Source organism: Indicator indicator, chromosome 1 (genome assembly GCF_027791375.1).
Source record: "Indicator indicator isolate 239-I01 chromosome 1, UM_Iind_1.1, whole genome shotgun sequence".
NCBI lineage: Eukaryota > Metazoa > Chordata > Aves > Piciformes > Indicatoridae > Indicator > Indicator indicator.
In genome coordinates this window covers 66803461-66822278 of record NC_072010.1, presented here as the reverse complement: position 1 = coordinate 66822278, position 18818 = coordinate 66803461, and the positions used below count along the sequence as shown (strand labels likewise).

The 18818-nt window shown below is 39.0% G+C and overlaps 2 protein-coding genes across 5 annotated transcripts in view; both read left to right on the top strand.

The window, feature by feature from the left end:
- The window catches only part of RGPD4 (RANBP2 like and GRIP domain containing 4), a 35743-nt gene extending 28783 nt beyond the window's left edge, over positions 1–6960 (top strand). For 3 of the 4 annotated variants that reach the window (XM_054399511.1, XM_054399503.1, XM_054399495.1), the window contains exons 25-29: positions 460–558; positions 728–870; positions 3498–3771; positions 3900–4234; positions 6430–6960. In XM_054399511.1, the coding sequence (XP_054255486.1) occupies positions 460–558; positions 728–870; positions 3498–3771; positions 3900–4234; positions 6430–6735 (1157 nt within the window). In that variant the 3' untranslated portion in view covers positions 6736–6960. Of the gene's footprint in view, positions 1–459; positions 559–727; positions 871–3497; positions 3772–3899; positions 4235–6429 lie in introns of those variants that run through there. The other variant, XM_054399519.1, reaches the window with a different exon arrangement.
- A 4498-nt stretch (positions 6961–11458) lies between these two features.
- CCDC138 (coiled-coil domain containing 138) overlaps positions 11459–18818 on the top strand; it is a 34611-nt gene continuing 27251 nt past the window's right edge. The window contains exons 1-4 of the mRNA XM_054382128.1: positions 11459–11592; positions 12312–12412; positions 14482–14666; positions 15674–15832. Coding sequence (XP_054238103.1) covers positions 11459–11592; positions 12312–12412; positions 14482–14666; positions 15674–15832 — 579 coding nt within the window. The remainder of the gene's footprint in view (positions 11593–12311; positions 12413–14481; positions 14667–15673; positions 15833–18818) is intronic.

Genomic DNA, 18818 nt, shown 5'->3' with positions numbered 1-18818 from the left:
ATCACTAAATTAGAAGCATGATCTGCATCAGTCTACTGAAAACATGATTGGGGAGTAATTATATACGTTCTGATGGGCTCCAGTGTGCTGCTACAGAGCAATGCTATTTTCTGTTGTATAACTTATATATGATGTACTTTCAGTTTACTGTTAAATACTGCAGTTACTTCTGCAAATCTGCACATAAGTAATGTGCTGAAAATGTCACACCGTCTTGACACCCCTCCTTTAAAAAAAAAAAACCAAACCCGAAACAACCAAACAACAACAAACCAGAAGCAAAAAAAATCCCACAAAAACATGATAAATTTGACTTAGGACAAGTGTCATGCAAACTCAAGATTTATTGTAAGGTAGAAATACCATAGAGACTTCTCCAGTTTATACTTCTGACTGCTTAACATTAAATGCATTTTCTTTAAGGCAGAGAAACTTTAACTTTCTTCTCTTATTTTATAGAAAACAGAGTCACCTCATTCGGTTTCAACAATACTGCAGGCTTGTCATTTGCAGACCTAGCTTCCAAAAACTCTGGAGATTTTGCTTTTGGCTCAAAAGGTGAGTTAAAACTAATCTCTGAGACAGACTCCGCTGGAATTCTGCTCCGTACAATACCTTTTGTGCACCAAAGCTTCTACTGATTGATCAGTTAATGGTAGATTTTTGGAGGTCTTTGTCAGGAAGAAACAACTACACAAAGCTTAAAATGTAACTCTCCTATTTGTAGATAAAAACTTCAAGTGGGCAAATACAGGAGCAGCTGTGTTTGGAGAGACAACCCATAAAGTAGACGAAGATGAAGGTGGCAGCGATGATGAGGTGGTACATAGTGATGATATCCACTTTGAGCCAATTGTGTCCTTACCAGAGGTAAGGTGACTTCTGTAATATAAAATGCCATTCAGAGAAGCATGTCTGCTAATGCAACAAGTTTTTTAAAAACAGCTTTGCTTAACTAACTTTACTTTGTGTTGTATACTTGCTTCTCTATTCTTGAACTGCCTGTGTAGAAACACCTGCCATATAAATCCTAGTGCATCTTAGCTCTGGGGAAGTGTCTGGTGCATCAGTTAAAATTGTCATACTTTGAGTGTTGATCAGTATGCAGATTTGTACACACAGATTGTAAAAGCTAAAATGGATTCTTTGTAACACAGCTGAAAACCAAGAGGAGGAATTCTGTTACTGTTAGTGCTTATACAGTTCAGCTCTGGCTTTGTACTAGTGATTTGCAGGTTTTGTTAGCAAAAGTTATGCCAACTTCGAATTTTTAAGCTAGGCAAGAGATTTCTAGAATCTCTAAGCAATAGAGATGTAGTACAATTAACCTTACCTGAAGCCTAAGAGGACTAACTTTGTGTCAAGGAACAAACCCACCAACCACCAGAGACAAAAGCACAACTAACTACCATTCGCTGCAAGAAACTAGTCTCCATACAAGTAGCACCCAAATTCAGATGCTACCATAGTTGGCTCATACTTAACTATGAAACAGCAAAACTGTGCATGAGCAGAACTACTGCAAGGATCACCTAAAGACTTCCGTGACTTAAAGGGAAAGGGAGGATCTGTAGCTTGTCCACTCACTAGTTAATGCAAGGGCAGTCAAACTCAAGGAGTATCCAAGTTAGGCAACCCTTGCCACAGGGAGAACCTTGTGTTGCAGATGTGCTGCTCCATGGAGGACTTAAAATGGCTTCTGGTAGGACTCCATTTAATACCCTAGTCAAATTAGGGGTTGGGGTGATATGTGATAACACAATACTTTGGACCAGGGCATCTCACTGGCTGAGAGCTTTGTCCATCAACTGAAGGGGCCTCGGCTGTTGACCAAGGTATATACATGGCAACAGTAATCTTGAGTGCTGGGGAGTGTTGTAGCTCAACTGTTGAAGGTTCTCTAGTGTCAGGGCAGGTGCACCTGCCATGCTTTGTTAGTCTGAAAATTGCTTTTCAAGAAGTAGAACAACCTTCAGCTTTTGAAGGTAGCCTAATAACTTAGGCTTTACACAGTCATTCATGTGTTGATTTTGGATTTAGCCATAGTATGTCTAAAAACCATTTCGAACTCTTCTGGTGGTACTGTCCTATCATGTAGCTTTCCTATAAACATTATGCTAATCTAAAAGTATATTTATTATACAAGACAGAGCCCAAATAAACAAAATGCCCAGTTCTGGTGCCATCTAGTGTAAGAAGGACATGGGACTGCTGGAGCGGGTCCAGAGGAAGGCCACAAAGATGATCAGAGGACTGGAGCAGCTCCCTGATGGGTACAGGCTGAGAAAGCTGGGGCTGTTCAGCCAGGAAAAAAGGTGTTTCTGGGGAGACCTTATAGCAGCCTTCCAGTACCTGAAAGGGGCTTACAAGAAAGCTGTGAAGGGACTTTTAACAAGGGCTTGCAGTGAAAGAACAAGAGGAAATGGAGTGACACTTGAGGAGGGCGGATTTAGACTGGAGATTAGGAAGAAATTCTTTATAATGAGGAAGGTGAGGTGCTGGAACAGGTTGCCCAGGGAGGTCATGGAATTCCCCTCCCTGGAAGTGTTCAAGGCCAGCTTGGATGAGGCCTTGAGCAACTTGGTCTAGTGGAAGGTGTCCCTGCCCAGGGCTTGGGGATTTGAGCTAAATTATCTTCTTCCTTCTAACCCAAACCATTCTATGATTCTGTGTAGTTTGTAATTTACTTTTACCCATCTTCCTCAATTTGCTTTTATTCATCTCTGTGTCTTATGACTCCTGTGATTTATATTTTTTTTTCTTTCCTTACTTCCTGCTTCTCCAGTCTCGTTTTTCCCTCCACAAATAGTTGTTAGATATGTCTTGAGTTCTCTCAAGTGTTCCTTAGGTTTGGAAGATGTCTTAAAGGAGGTTATAGACCAGTAATATGCATACATGAACTGAGGAGGAGATACGGGTGTCAGGGCTCAGTTTGTTAAACTCAGTCGATGTTCATTCTATTTAAATGCAAATATCAAGTTCTTTAACAATGTTCAAAAGGTAATGCCTGGAATAGTAATAGTACTTATCTTCACTCTCAGCATATACATTAATCAGCAAACTTGAAACTTGTTTTGAAAAACTTGCCAAAACACTTGGTAGTATGCTTTTATTTTTTTCCCAAGAAAAGATAAAACAAACCCAGGCACACACACCCAAAGAATCCACTAAACAAAACCCAAAACGAAACCAAAAGAAAATCCCATCAAAAGCCACCTCCAAAACAGCGAACATCTATTAAAACCATGTGGAGCATGGCAAGGAAGTATTGCAGTGCTAGAATTAATCTCAAACAGTAAAATTTGATGAGCTTTTAAATTCTGAAAAGGCTAGACTTTTCACTCATTTTGGTGTGTGATGGATATCGTGTTGGATAGAGCAACACATTGGTTTTCTATTGTAATATGTCAGAATCATCTTAAGTGTGTGTAATACTATTCAACATCATCTGTCACAGCAGCTCTTTGAGAAATTACAAGTACTGTGCTGTTTTTCAGGTGGAGGTAAAATCTGGAGAAGAAGATGAAGAAATTCTCTTCAAAGAGAGGGCAAAACTTTACAGATGGGACAGGGATGCTGTTCAGTGGAAGGAGCGTGGTGTTGGAGAGATAAAGATCCTCTTCCATACACAGAAGAAATACTACAGAGTCCTGATGAGAAGAGACCAAGTTTTTAAAGTCTGTGCAAACCACATCATTACCAAAGAAATGAACTTAGTGCCCTCTGATACATCAAACAATGCTTTCATTTGGACAGCCACAGATTATGCTGGTGAGTTTTTTAGGTGTTTTTTGTCTGTAGTTTTTGTGACTTTGTTTTTCCCTGAAGATTATATAAAAACATACCTGTTTCTGACTCTACTGAATACAACTAAAACCTGTTCTCTGATTTGTTTTCAGATTATGAAGGAAAAGTAGAACAACTTGCAGTCAGATTCAAAAGCCAAGAAATGGCTAATTCTTTCAAGAAGAGGTTTGAAGAATGCCAGCAGAGCTTGTCAGAACTACAGAAGGGACATTTATCTCTGGCAGCCGGACTGTCAAAGGACACCAATCCTATTGTGTATTTTGAAGTTTCTGCTAATGATGAACCATTAGGACACATAACCATGGAGCTGTTTTCAAGTATTGTCCCTCGAACTGCTGAAAATTTCAGAGCCCTGTGCACAGGAGAAAAGGGATTTGGATATAAGAGCTCCATCTTTCACAGAATAGTCATGGGCTTTGTGTGTCAGGTAAGCATAACAAGAACTCTTCACTGAGGGACTGAGATGCATGTTGACTAACACTGACAATGGCACTTAAAAAAATCACTTATACAGGAAAGCAGGTTGTGTTGGCAGCATGAGTCCAGTGTGCGAGATACTCTCATCTATCCTTTTTCTACAAGGAGATGAGAAATGGTTCTAGCAGAGCACGCTGCCCTAAACCCAAATGCTTTTTACCATGTCTGCCAGCTGCCTGATGCTTTAGTGTTACCTTGTGCTGCCATGTTGGTGTCAAAGGAAAAACAAGAGATCTCCTCTTGCAGTAGACAAGGGGCCTGTTGCTGAACAGCAGTACTGAGGGAAGTAGGGATTCCTAAAGCTATTGTTCAGCCTTCTCTCTTTACAGAGATGAACTTCTTTATGCTCACCAGCTAAGAAAACTTTCTAAGCATCTCTTCCACTTTAAAAGTACACTTTGTATTTCAGAAAACTTGCACTCTAAAACTGATATTCCAAGTATCTTGAATGCTCAAGTTTCCATCTAAAAATTCTTGGAGATCTAATTATTATGCAGTGGCTTGTTCCGTAACACACTCAATTCCTTTATCTGCCTGGAAGTACATCTGAATACCTATGTAGATAGTGGGTTGGAACCTTTGTGTGCATTTGGTAGCACTAGCAAGTTCTTCATAAATGCTTAAAGGCATATTGGTCACAGCTCAGATAGGTCAGATCTAGCTTTCCTAAAATTCTCACTGGTAATTCAATGAGCTTTAGTAACTTGCAACAGGCAGAATGAACCAGCTTCTTTACATACTACACTAATGTCACTATATCACTGATGAGGAGGCACAACCTTTACAAACTCAGAAGCAGACAGCAATATATGGATGGCTTGTCATCAGGATAAAAAAATCATCCAGTCTCTTGATTAAGTGTCACCTGTGTCTGAGGTATGCCCTTTATGACTCTTCTGTTAAAACTCTGTGCCTTTTCTGATAAGGAAAGCAGTCTTACTCCTTTAGGGTTTGAGCTTGTTTTGAAAGTATTCCACAAGCTATAAGGAGCAGACTTGCTTTTGAAACAGTTAACTGTGGTGCAGTTAATGGTCTTAAAAGAAAGTGCGTACCCTGACAAAAAGTGAACTTCTGACACATGAAATGACTATGTTTTAAGTCAGGTCTGCTTTGCCTAAACCTTCTTCAGGTACACTGAGAAGCTTTTTAATGACAAATAAGGCTTTCCTTCAAAGATATGATAATCTACGCTGTCACCTTTAGGTATGTAGTCAAATATACAAAGGTGCCAAAAGTGTGCTGCCTAGCAGAAAGACAGAAGACACTGTTCACTACTAGTGACTGCTCTCCCAAATAAGCAGTAATGTGGCAAAAATGGTGACCTCTACTGAAACAAGAAATTACTGGTCACTGGTGCTTTAGCCTTTATCAGATGATCAATTCTGTGCCTGCAGGATGAGCCTTTTGTGAAATAACAGGTTGGGTGTTGTGGTTTTAACCCTAGCTGGCAACTAAGCACCACATAGTTGCTAGCTGATTCCTGCCCTTTTTCAGTGAGATAGGAAAGAGAATTTTGGGGGTAGGAGGGGAAAAACTAAAACTCATGAGTTAAGAACAGTTAAACTAAATAAAATGTGATAAAAACTATAATCATAATAATAGTAGTTAAAAGGATGTAACAAAGAGAAATAAAATCTGAGAAAATAGTGATGCACGATGCATTTGCTTATTGCCTGCTGGCTAAATCTGTCTTGGCTGTGCTTCTTCTCAGCTTCTTATGCATACTGGCAGAGCACAGGAAACTGAAAAATCCGTAAGTGCTACTAGTTATCAACAACTAAACCATCAATCTGTTATCAACATTATCCTTACACTAAACCCAAGACACAGCACTGCACCAGCTACAAGGAAGAAAACTGTCCCAGGTCACAGGGCCAAATGATGCAGGAAGTAGTAGGTGAGAAAGACAGGCCTAGAGCAGCAAGAAGGTAAAATACTGTGAGAATAAACAAGAGCTACTGCTTCCTTTACCATGAACAAAGATATATAACTCCCCAGCTTCAACAGCTAAGTAAATAAGGTACTTGTGAAAACTTAATGAGATCTTCCAAAGCAAAGTCTCTTGATGTTGAAGGGGACTATAACTGGGCTGTTGGTTTATGTTTCAGGACTTACAAATTAATGCTGTGCCGTTTTGTTTTTAAGGGAGGTGATATAACTAACCATGATGGAACAGGTGGGCGGTCAATTTATGGAGAATCCTTTGAAGATGAGAACTTTGAAGTGAAACACACTGGCCCTGGATTGTTGTCAATGGCAAATAGGGGCAGGGATACAAATAACTCTCAGTTCTTCATAACACTTAGAAAAGCAGAACACTTGGACTTCAAGCATGTGGTATTTGGATTTGTGAAAGATGGAATGGATGTTGTGAAAAAGATTGAATCCTTTGGTTCTTCTAAAGGGCAAGTAAATGGAAGAATTGTCATTACAGACTGTGGGCAAATATAGAATTATTGTTTTGAGTATACAGATGTTCCAGTGGTATAAATCAGTATTTAGATGTTACTGACTAATTATTTCAGCTTCTCAAAATGGACACTTCTGATGTATAAATGTAAAATTACATCTTATAGTTGGGTTTTTTATGTGTTCTAATTGATTTCTTTTTTGCATGTTAAGAGTTCAGACACTGGCATATTTCAGGTGTATTTCTGTTATCCTGCCATATTTGTATTAAATGTCAAATTTTAAAAATAAATCTTAGTCTTGTTAAAATAAATGTCTTGTCTTCACTTCGGTTTGTTTAAAAACAATAGAAATTTGGGATCTGTTTTCTTGTAAATCTGTTTTGAATATGGAGCTTGTAGGTGCTAATGGCTGGTCAGAAACCTGAAGGCCTTTGAAATGTAATGTTTACTCTTAATGTGTGGAAAGCAAGCTGAGGCAGCTGGCAGGTGGATGCTTGTTTGTGCTGCCTGAGGTCTCTGAAGTGCTTGAGAATAATTCCTAAATGTTTTGATTGGTACTATCTCCAGCAAAACACCAGGTTTTTTTGTATGTGCATAGAATATTTCTGACTTCATGCAGTGATAAACATCAGTGGTAACATTGGGATTTTACCTGACTGAAATGCTGTAGCACCCTCCACTACTTGCTCTGGCTCTCCTGCTCTCTTCCCATGTCTATTGGCTGCTGGGAAAGACTTCTTACAGCTCACTTCTCATAACTTGCTCCAGAGCAGAGTAACTGCTTTTAATAGTGAATATGCATGAGTGAGGGGGTTTTAAATTTCCATGGTACAGCTCAGTGCTGCCATTCTCAAGGTAACCACTTTGGCATGGCCTGTAAGCTGGAAATACTTAACTTGTATGCTCAGCTTTAACCTTTATGGGGATTTGTTGTTTTGAGTTTTCTGTTTGGCTGATTGCTTTTCTTGTTTTGTTGTTGCTGGGCTTGGTTTCTTTGTGGGTGGTTGGTTGGGGTTTTTTTTGTTGTTGTTTTTGTGTGTGTGTTCTGTGTTTTGTTTTGGTTTTTTTTTTTTTTAATATGGCTCCTAGACTTAAAATAAATCTGCTGTTGCTGTGAGGCTGCGGTTTACTGCCATATCCCCCTTCGCGAGCAGCATGAGAGGGAAGCTGGACCCGCAGGAAGCGCTGTCCGGCCGTGCTGGGGAGGGACACTGGCTGCCGCGGCGAGAAGCCCCGGCGGGCTGCACGACTCCCAGCGCGGTCGGGCTGACAGGAGCCCACTCTTCCGGCGACTGCGCGTGTCCCGGCCCTGCAGGCGGTACGAGTCTGTGCGCCTGCGCACCGCCGCGCGTCCGCCAGCCAGCCGCTTGCAGCCCCGCCTGTGTTCGCTGGTGGTGGCGGTTTCTTCGAGCGCGGGCGGCGCGCCATGTCGGGTCCTGGCCTGGGACTGGGCCCAGGCCTCTTCACGGAGTGTCTTCAGCGGCGCTACCGGAGGGAGCTGGCAGGGGTGAGATGGGAGGGCCGAGGGTGCGCACCAGGGGCGGGGAGGCGGACGGTATGGGAGAAGGAAAGTCGTTCCTTCTCCGCTAGTTCCTTAGGGTCTGGGAGCGGAAGAGCTCTGCGTCTCCTCCCTTGGGGTTCCTTGTGAACGTTGTGGTGTTACACACGTGTACACTGAGAGAGCCAAACCCGGGATTTAATCAGACTTAGGTAGCTTATGTGTGAAGTGTGCTGTTCATAGTCTTACCACTGTCCCTTTCTTGTGATCGTTACAGTGGAAGTGCTGAATAGTCAGTGTCTGAACTTGAGATTTCCCTGGAAATTGCAACTTCAAATTTTATGCATTCCCAAAACAGTCTGAGCACCGTGGCACTTCTTTTAAACTTCGATTTCTGCTTTCCTGTCGGCCTGTCAGGGAAGATAATATGTGAATCCCCTTAAAGTAGAGTACTGAGCATGTATAATACATATATATATACACACATATAATAGGAGAATTAATTTCTTTCATGTCTTCTTTTGCCACAGCGATTGCCAACCTTGTCACTGTTTGTAAAGCCTAGAGATTAGCTCAATTTGCAGGAATTAGGAAGTTCCCTATCTAGTTAACCACTGCCACTATGACAGTGAATGTATGGGTGTCATTCCCTTGCCAAGGTAAAGCAGTGTTAATTTACACTAGAGAATGCCAGGTTTTTTTACACCAATATAAATGAAGGAACTGGATTGTGATTCCTGTTTTCATTGCTTGTGCTGATGTAAGCTTTTACTTGTCTGCACAGTGGATTAGAAAACTAGTCTGCCTAAAAATCCATCACCAAAAACCCTTTCCACATGCTGGTATTTCAAAAGACTTTGATACTTTGCAGAAGGAATACTTGCTGACCAGTCACTTTATTTTGGCTGAAGCCTACCTGTCACAAATTTTTGCAGTTGCTTCATTGCCTTTGTATTCCATGGGTCACATGCTTCCATTGTGTACAGGGGATAACAGACTTTTAAGTGTACAAACTCATGCTGCAAGAGAAGCAATACTTTGTAAAAATAACTATGAGCACCCAAAAATCGGCAGAGGATGAAAACTGGATTTGAGCTAGTAATGTAGTTGGACTGGGAGACCAAGCTGGTCCTGAGAATCATCGTGGTTGACTGTGAGCCAGCAATGTGCTCTTGTGGCCAAGAAGGCCAATGCCATTCTGGGGTGTGTTAGAAGGGGTGTGGTTAGTAGGTCAAGAGAGGTTCTCCTTCCTCTCTACTCTGCCCTGGTGAGGCTCCTGAGGGGGCTGGGGCTCCTTAGTTTGGAGAGGAGGAGGCTAAGGGGTGACCTCATTTATATTTATAAATATGTGAAGGGTGAGTGCCAAGAGGATGGAGTCAGGCTCTGCTTGGTGATGCCCAGTGACGGGACAAGGGGCATTGGGTGGAAGTTGAAGCACAGGAAGTTCCATGGAAACGCAAGGAAAAACTTTTTCACTGTGAGAATGACAGAACACTGGAACAGGCTGCCCAAGGGGGTTGTGGAGTTTCCCTATCTGGAGATACTCAAGACCTGCCTGGATGCGTTCCTGTGTGATCTGGTATAGGTGATCCTGCTCTGGCAGGGGGGTTGGACTGGATGATCTCTCAAGGTCCCTTCCAACTCCTAACATTCTGTGATTCTGTGATTTTTTTTTTTTTTTTTTTTTAATTGAGGAACTGGTACTTGCCATTTTAGGGTCAGAAACCATCTCAAATACAAGGTGAAGCTTTGAGCACTTTAGCAGCAAAAATCTGGATTTACCTGTCCCTAGTTAATAAGGATTTGCAACTCAGGTATCATTTTCTGGTGCTTTAGATGCTGCTTTACTCGGGCAATATTGTGCTTCAAATTACGGACTTGTTCATTAAAGAAAAATAATTTTCAAAGTTATCGCTGAGACTTTAAAGTGTAATGCTTGCAAGGGAGGAAATACTAGATTTTTGCGTTTGTTTCATTAAAATGCAATATTTAAGTACAAGAAAATACTGCAGTTCATTTAGAGCATATCAGAGAGATGCAGTGAAACAGTTGTGATCACAAGAGGTGTTTTGAGATGGATCTTTTCTGATGTACAATTAATTGGTACTGCTAGTAGCCTAATACTTCTGTCATTCTGGTTTGAGGTTTTTATTTTTTTTAGTATGTAGTTACTAGTAGGAAAAAATAGGAAACTTTAGCATAAAAAGCCTAGATATAAAGGTAGATGTCATTGTTTCCATGATTACCAAAACCTTTGTTTGGTTTTAATGCCTGCCTTTTATATTGTCTTTACAGTGTCTTATAGTTTCTCAAATATTTTAACAATTAACACTGTTAATATTTAATTATCAGTCTGTGGGGAATATATTTGCCTCTTTGTACTAAAATGAAGTGCATTTACATTTATATATTGAAAAGGAACCACTTCTCTTTTCATAGTTTGTAGTAAGAGTTCTTTCACAAGGTATTGTAACGGTTAAAAAAGTATGTTGTAAAATACATTTTTCCCTGAAAATACTGACTATGTTACAGTGGTTTTGTGCTTTCCTGTAGGATTGCCTTTCAGGAGCATTAGATATCGAATGTAAGAGTGGAATCTCCCTAGCATTCAAAGGTAATACCAAACAAAGGTGCTTTGATGTCTTTTTCAGGGAAAATAAATACTAAAGCTTAAATAATTTTGAATTTTTTTCATTTTAAATAGGTAGACATTCTTGGTCAGGGGTTTGTGATATCTAGGAGCCACACCTGGAAATGTTAGCATTCATGTAAAGAGCACAAAGAATGCTTTAGTATGACGATTCCCAACTTGTTTGTGTTTTAAGTCCTGCTTTAAATACTTGGTAGCAGTTCACCTCACAGTGCATACATCTGTCTTTAATTTAAATATGTTTAATATTTGGAATGTCTTTGGGGTTCTTGAGAAACATGTTAGTGGTGCATGTGGGCAGGAGGGTAAAACTGCATTTATCAGACTTCGCTTATAGAAAAATTAGTATATGAAGACAAGCTGTAAGACTTCAGAAAGACAGCTTTGCTTTGAAAATGAAATAACTATTTCTCTAGTTTAAGATGTTATAGTTCTTTATTTATTTGTCAGGCTGCATCAGTGTTTGGTTGTGGGTTTTGGTTTTGTTTTGGTTTTTTTTGGTTCTTAGACCTATGTGTGCACATGGCCAGCATTTCTGACAAGCCATTTTTGGGTTTCTTAATATCACCTTCTCAAATGCAGAATAAGATTGTTGCTATTGTTATTCCAGGTGACATGGACAGCTCATTGGAAAATACAGCTATTTCTTTATCAAAATCTTCTTTAGAGTCAGAATTTACAGAAAATGGAAGGGAAAACAGCATCAGATCTTCTAATGATTTGCTACAGAATTTTGAAGATTGGGATTGGTAAGGGGTTTTCTCATCTCTCCTTTACCATTTATTATCTCTCATAATCCAGATAAACCATAAATAAATGGTTATGTTCAGATCGGTCAGTTGCAGAAGTTGTTTTAAGATTTTTGTTGCTTATTAAGTAAAGAACTCCTTGTGGCCAGCGTATGAAATAGCATAAATGCCAGTTTTGATGAGGACACTTATCTTGATCGCTTTCTAATCTTATCTATGCATGATGGAATTTCTAATGGGATGCAGGAATGATATAAACCAAGCTAGGAAATATAAACTGAACTAGGAGGAGAGCAAACAGCTCAAACTGATGAACAACTTTAAGTTTGTTTAGAGATAATGTGATTCTAAATGCCAAGAAATCTCTTTTCAGGGCTACTTCACACAAAATAATTTTAAAAGGAGTTTTGTATTTTTATTGTTCCTAGAATTTTATGGTTGGTGATAGGAGAAGAGTGATGCATACGTGTGCTTCCAGTATGAAAATTCTAGCTATTGTTAAGTACTTTTAAGTCAGCAACTTTACTATGAGTTCTGGTTACAATCTTGAGTAATAACACCTTCCATCCAAATGATTTAACTCTGCTATTTGTTATCAGTCAAATACCAAAACCTTAGATCAATCTATGTTTATATTTTATACAGACTTTTCTGTGCTCTATATGTAGCTTCACATTGTTGGATTTTTGTGTGTTTTTTTTTTAATTTTGGTAAGTAAGGTTTTTTGTGTTTTTTTGTGATTCAAGTGATACAGAAGAAAAGACCATTAACTGCTCTGAAACTGATGCAGTTCAAAATACAGCTCTATACATGGAAACAGGTAATAAATATTGAATTTTAAATAATTTTACCACTCATGTATAACATGAAATTTAAAAATCTATCTAGTAAATGTACTTTTGTTCAGTTCAGAAATACAATGATCATCTAAAATCTGTTTTAATTTGGGGATTAAACCTTTCATGTATCTATAAGTAACTCCTTTAGAATTAGTTTAGGAGGTCTAGACATACTTGGTGCACAAAAATTCAACCTTTCATGAAACCTCCTTGCCAAGTGACTTTATAATACAAATTTGTTCATTGACAAATACTACAGCTCTTTTAAGCCAGCTATCTTTTGCCAGTTTTTCATCCTTAAACTGGCAATGGGTTTAGGTTCAGAAGAACATTGGGATAGTCTTTTGAAAGTATATCTGCAGGTATGGAGACTGGCAGACAGACAACCAACCAACCTCAAAGTGGCTAAAAGAAATTTTGGAAACCTGGCAGAACAGATCAATAGAGCAGTAATAGAGTCTCACTAAGACTTGTAGTAAATGGATGGGAATATTATAATAACAGCTTTCTGAAAACCTATTCTATCAGAAAATAAAAAAAAATTAATTGCACCAGGAAAAATGAATAGTTTACAATACTTGGGATCAAAGCCAAAATAAATGCAAAACTCTGATAAATATCACACACATTTGTTTCGGTTATGACTGCTTTTTTTCTGGTTTCTTGTCCGTTTTTTCAGTTTCTGTTACAATTTACTTTGGAATTGTACTAGTTAAGCTCTCCTTCCTCATTCCTGAAGGCACTGTAGCAGAACAGGTTTGGTTTATTGTCCTGCTCCAGCTGTGATGGGTGATCAATCCAACTGTGTGCCACCAATTAGCCCTGATTACATCATTTGCTTATTTAGTAACCTTTTTCCTGTTTCCTGATGCTCCTCCTTATTTTCCTTCTTTTGTCTTCCCTAGCTGCCTGCCAAATAAACAGCCTATCCCTAACTACTTTTTCCTCATTGGCCTGACTTTTGCTACATCTCTACCTGTTGTGGTTTAACTCCCACAGGCAGCTCAGCCCCACACAGCTGCTGGCTCACTTTCCCCCCACTCTTCCCAAGTAAGGAGGGAATCAAAAAGGGGTAAGTGAGAAAACTCATGAGAGAAAGACAGTTTATAGGTAAAGCAAAAGCTGTGCATGCAAGCAAAGCAAAACAAGGTATTAATTCACTGTTTCCCATCAGCAGGCAGGAGTTCAGCTATCTCCAGGAAAGCAGGGCTCCATCATGCATAACAATTACGTAGGAACACAAATGCCATATATCTGAAAGTACCCCCTTCCTCCTTATTCCCTCAGATTTTATTGCTGAGTGTGATGTCGTATGGTCTGAGATATCCCTCTGGTCACCTGGGGTCAGCTGTCCCAGCTGTGACCCCTCCCAGTTTCTTGTGTGCCCCCAGCCTACTCACTGGTGGGATGATGTGAGGAGCGAAACAGGCCTTGATGCTGTACAAGCACTGCTCAGCAATAGCTAAAATATCCCTGTGTTATCAACACTGTTTTGGTCACAAAGCCAAAACAGGCTATATGAGCTATGATGAAGAACATTAACTCTCTTCCAGCTCAAACCATCGCAGTACTCAAATTTTTATTTCTGCTGCTATCACCTAGGTAATTTTGTTCTGATGCAGTACCTAGGTGCAGCTGCACCTTGTAAGATGTCTCTCTCCAAAAGACCCCAATATTTCCCTTCAACTATCTGTGAATTTTGCCCATTTGACTGAAATCCAGCTAGTCCTCTCTGTGCTATCTGCATCTTTGATCATTATGATTCAGTCTGTGCAAAGATTTCATACAGACATCTATGGGATTTCTATAGGGCATAGTTTTACTTACAAACCTCCATTGATCACTTACCAATCCAAGTAAGCCACAGAACCACACTTTGAGCAATTCTCCATAATTCTTCAGATTACATTGTCGTTTTTTATATGTCTTTCTCTGTACTTGTCACTCTAAAGGCCTAAAATAAGTTTTTGCTGTTTTGAAACAACAGTTGTGTCATTATTTGTCTAGGACTAGTTTTTTTTAATGTCACATGGGTTTTTCCTTTACATAGGCAGCACCTTACCATCCCATTTGGCTGCAAATACACAAGAAAGTAGTGACCAAAATGTTATCAATGGTTTGGTAAGAAAAATTTTCAGTGGAACTGATGCTCAAGCTTGCAATAGTCAAGGATTAATACCGCCTCACATCAACCAAATTTATGATGAATTATTTGTCATACATCAGAAGCTCCAGGTAGGAAGTGGAATCACTTTAAAAATTCTGTTGAGTAATGATATGAAGATTCTGACTTTTGACAGAATTCAGACATTATTCTGTACTAAATCTCTATTGCATATATATACTAAAACTCACTTGTATACTTACACAGTTATTTATTACTACTACCTACACTCATCACAATTACTTGTGTGATAAAACTCTGTCATCATCTGCCTCTTCTCCTAAATTGATTAACCAGCAGAGGTAGTGGTGCTTTGATTTGCACAAAGGGTCGATCACATGAAATTCCGCTTAAGAGGAGTTTGAACACAGCACTTCTACATCCAAGAGTGCCATGTCATAAACTGTGGACATGGAGGGAAACACCTGCAACCATTGCTTGTCCTGAGATCATCTGAAACTGTTCTCCTGACCGTAGGCATTCAAGAGTACTTGCCTTCATGGCCTCCTGTGAAAACCCTCCTTTTACCCTTATCTTTGTTTTTGTGCGGCTGAGAAATTCCATCAGTTCATCCCCTAGCAGGCTTAGGCTGTTAACAGAGGAATCTGCTATATGGTTTTAGTCTGTAATTGCTAGTGGCCCTGTCAGGACCATCTCGTGCACTACATGTTTTCAGTTAGCTTGCCACTAACTGAAGAAACAATAGATTAATCTAGTGGTCACTGTAGACCGTCACACCAGACTCTCTTTTGTCTTAGAGTTAAGAGCATTATCCAAAACTTTTGGCAGCAAAAGCATAAGTTCAATTGTCTATGTTTATACTTCAGGAACCACTCAAGCAATGAGTTGAATTTGGTGATGTGGGAGGCCAAGCCATCCCTACGCATGTGGAAGTGATTTGGGTCAATATGTAGGGAAACTAAACATAGATGGCCAGTGGGATATTTTTAATTAGTAAGCAATTATGTAACACTGAGTTTACAAAAAGCTAAGCATATCTCTGTAAGAGAAAAATTTAATTTACTTATAAATTGAGATTTTTAAAGCCATTTAAATTTACCTTTTTTTTTTGATACAGAGAGAAAGTTCAGCACAACGGGAGTATGCTCTGCAACTCCAGAAACGAGATAATTTTCTAACAGAGCGAGAAGCATTGCTTTTTAGACATGAAGCAGCTTTGGCTAAAATAAGAGGTGTTGAGGAAGAAGTTCACACAAAATTTGGAATTCTAAAAGAGGTGCAGTAATATAGCTAATTACTTGTATTGGTCTATGTTCCATTTAACTTGTTCGTAGTTATCTGAAACCATCAGGTTTGCTGGTTATATGAGTATTTCTTTAAAGTACTTGAAATCTCCAAATAAAAGGTTTATGTAAGAAGTACCAAGCAATATTGTTAGGGGTTTTGTATGGCTTTTGTTTCAGAATGGTACATTTACTTGTCTGATGTGTAGGCACATTTTATTGTCAGAAAAGAAGGTAACTAGTTTCTAAAATAGCAAAATCAATATGACCTGTATTAAAGAAAAATTTGTGATCTATCTGTAGTTGTATGTAACTTAAAATACAATAGCTGTAGTTGAGATAGATTTCCTTGGGATGGCTTTAAGACACAAAGAGATCTCAGGGCATAAGTTATTGCAGAGACTATTAGCAAAACCACAAAAAGTTCAAAGGAGGAAAAGATCAACCTGGCTTTCAGGATGTGGGAGGAAATTATATGATTTTGTTATAAGAGGAGGTAGTAATTGACAACAGTTTTTGTGAGTATTTGCTATTGGATTTAGGCCTTTATGAAAAGTTTTGGTTATTCAGAAGGGCACCAAGACAAGACCTTAAATACATGTACTTTGGGTACATGTATTTAAGGGTAGAATGGTCTGCATGTTAAAAAAGGGGGAAAGGATGTCAGAGTAGGACCTCAACTTTGGAACAAGGAAGGAGTAGGTTAAAATGTTAATTTAGATGTTTCAAATCTGAGCTTATAGTAATGTTACACCAGTTAGAAAACAGTTCATAAAAAGCTAGGAAATATTTGTGGCTATCTGAATTTTTGTGGAGGTCAAATAGAGTATTAGATGACTAAAATGCACTGCCTTTCTTTTCAAGAGGGAAAGAGTTGTACAGCTATCAACTTAATGTCAGTTCTCTAAATTAATAAATAAACGGATCCTGAAACAAGCTGAGAAAAAAACATGGGAAGCACAATGCAAAAAGCAATGCAATAAATTACTTGCTTATGTTTGTGATAATTTGTCAGATCAGTATCATTTCCACAGCAGCAAGGTAACTGGCATAGCTGTTAGAGGAGTTGTAGTTTTATATGTGTATGTATATATGTAGACATAATTAGCACTCTTTTTTAGATAGTTTTGTATGGCATTTTCATAATCAGGGAAGTATAACATAAGTGTAATGTATTTGATGTAAAACTGTAGTGAGACACTAGTTCATAGTAAAGTTGAAAGATGTACGTAGTGGATTCTGGAGTATCTTTTTAGTCCAGTATTCTCAATAAGAACCTTGATGGTGAGAAAGATCACACTTATTAAATTTGAGGAAAATAGCAAGTGAGGGAGAATTTCAGGCATGCTGAAGAAGAACATTAGGATTAAAACTGATCTTGACAAATCGAAGATATGGTAAATCTGAAAAAAAAAAAAAAGCATAGTATTCAGAAAGTGTGAGTGCACAGTATTGCATTTGAATAGGAATATCAGCCACAGAAATAAAGGATAATAAGTGGATGCATGGGTTAGATGTATGGAATGAAGGGAAGGTGAATGTGCAAATCTTCAGCTACATTAAAGGCTGTGACAAAGGGGAAGAAACTAAGATTTTTTTTTTCCATGTCTGTGATAGAACATTGTTGTGGATTAAAGTTAGATGCCTTAAGAACCAGAGAGCTGATAGGTCTCCAAGGGACTAGATAGACACAGAAAATTGTAATCTATGTTATATATATATTTTATCCCATAAGCCCTGTATCTGCTATATAAACTGAGTGCAGAGATCATTCATCCCTTTTTTCTCAGCTTCTTTCTGCCTCTCTCTCCCTTCTGAGTGTGGATTCTTTATCTTTTGCAATGTGGGGGAGGTTTGCTGCCTGGCGCGGTATTGGCAAAGCTAGTTTTGTAGCAGAGCCATTTGGATGAACTTGGGAGGGTAGGGAGGAAGGGTGGGAGGCCTTGGAAGGGCATTGAAGCCTGAGTTGTTGGAAGGTTTTTGCTTAATGAACTGGTTGTAAGCTGAAATGTGAATTTGGGTGTTTCACATTAATGTAAATAGTGTAGATATTTGTACATAGTGTATCAGTTAAATTTCCAATTCTGTGTAGAGCGTTCTTACTTTACTCCTTTTGGGAGGGGTAAAATATATTTTCTGTCGGCACTAAACTAAACGAAGACAAACATGCAGTAGTAGGAGGAGGAGGAGAAAATTAGGTTATGTATTAAGAAAAACTAGGTCTAATAAAAATAGTTAAGCATATGAACAGGTAAGACCACAGTGTTTCTAGTATTGGAGGACTTAAGAATGGTCAAGACAAACATCTAGGGGGAATGAAATGGTATAGCTTGTTATGATATAGGTGACGCTGCATATTTGATTATGGAAGTGGATGGCTTAGACATCTGGTTTCACCTGCAATCTTATGGCTGAGCTGAAACCTTCTGGTTTAATTTTTGTCTACTGATTCTTTGTAGAGCAGCTTTTGATCTTCAAATAAAGTTCTTAACTGTGTATATGGAAAGCGGAAGTGAACATTTCACATGATGCAGTAGGGTGCACACAATTATATGTAGGTAGTATCTGCATGTTTATTGGAATTAAATGGGGATTTGTCATTTCATTCAGAAGAGCATGGAAGAAAACAGCCTTGAATTTCACCAGGGAAGGTTTAGATTTGATGTTAGGAAAAATTTCATAGAACAGGCTGCCCAGGAAAGTGTTTGAGGCAGTATCCCTGGAGAGGACTTGAAAGATCTGTAGAAGTGCTGCTTAGGGGCATGGTTTGGTGGTGGACTTGGCAGTGTGAGATTTGTGGTTGGACTTGATGATCTTAAAGGTCTTTTCCAACCTAGATGATTCTGTGATTCTGTGTCTTCTTAGGCAAGTGAGGGTAGGTGCTTTAAACCAGAATGTGCAGCCCCCAGCTGTTGGGATCCTATTGACTGAATAAGAGGAAAAGAGAGATTTTAGATGGTTTTACTCAATAGAAGGAAT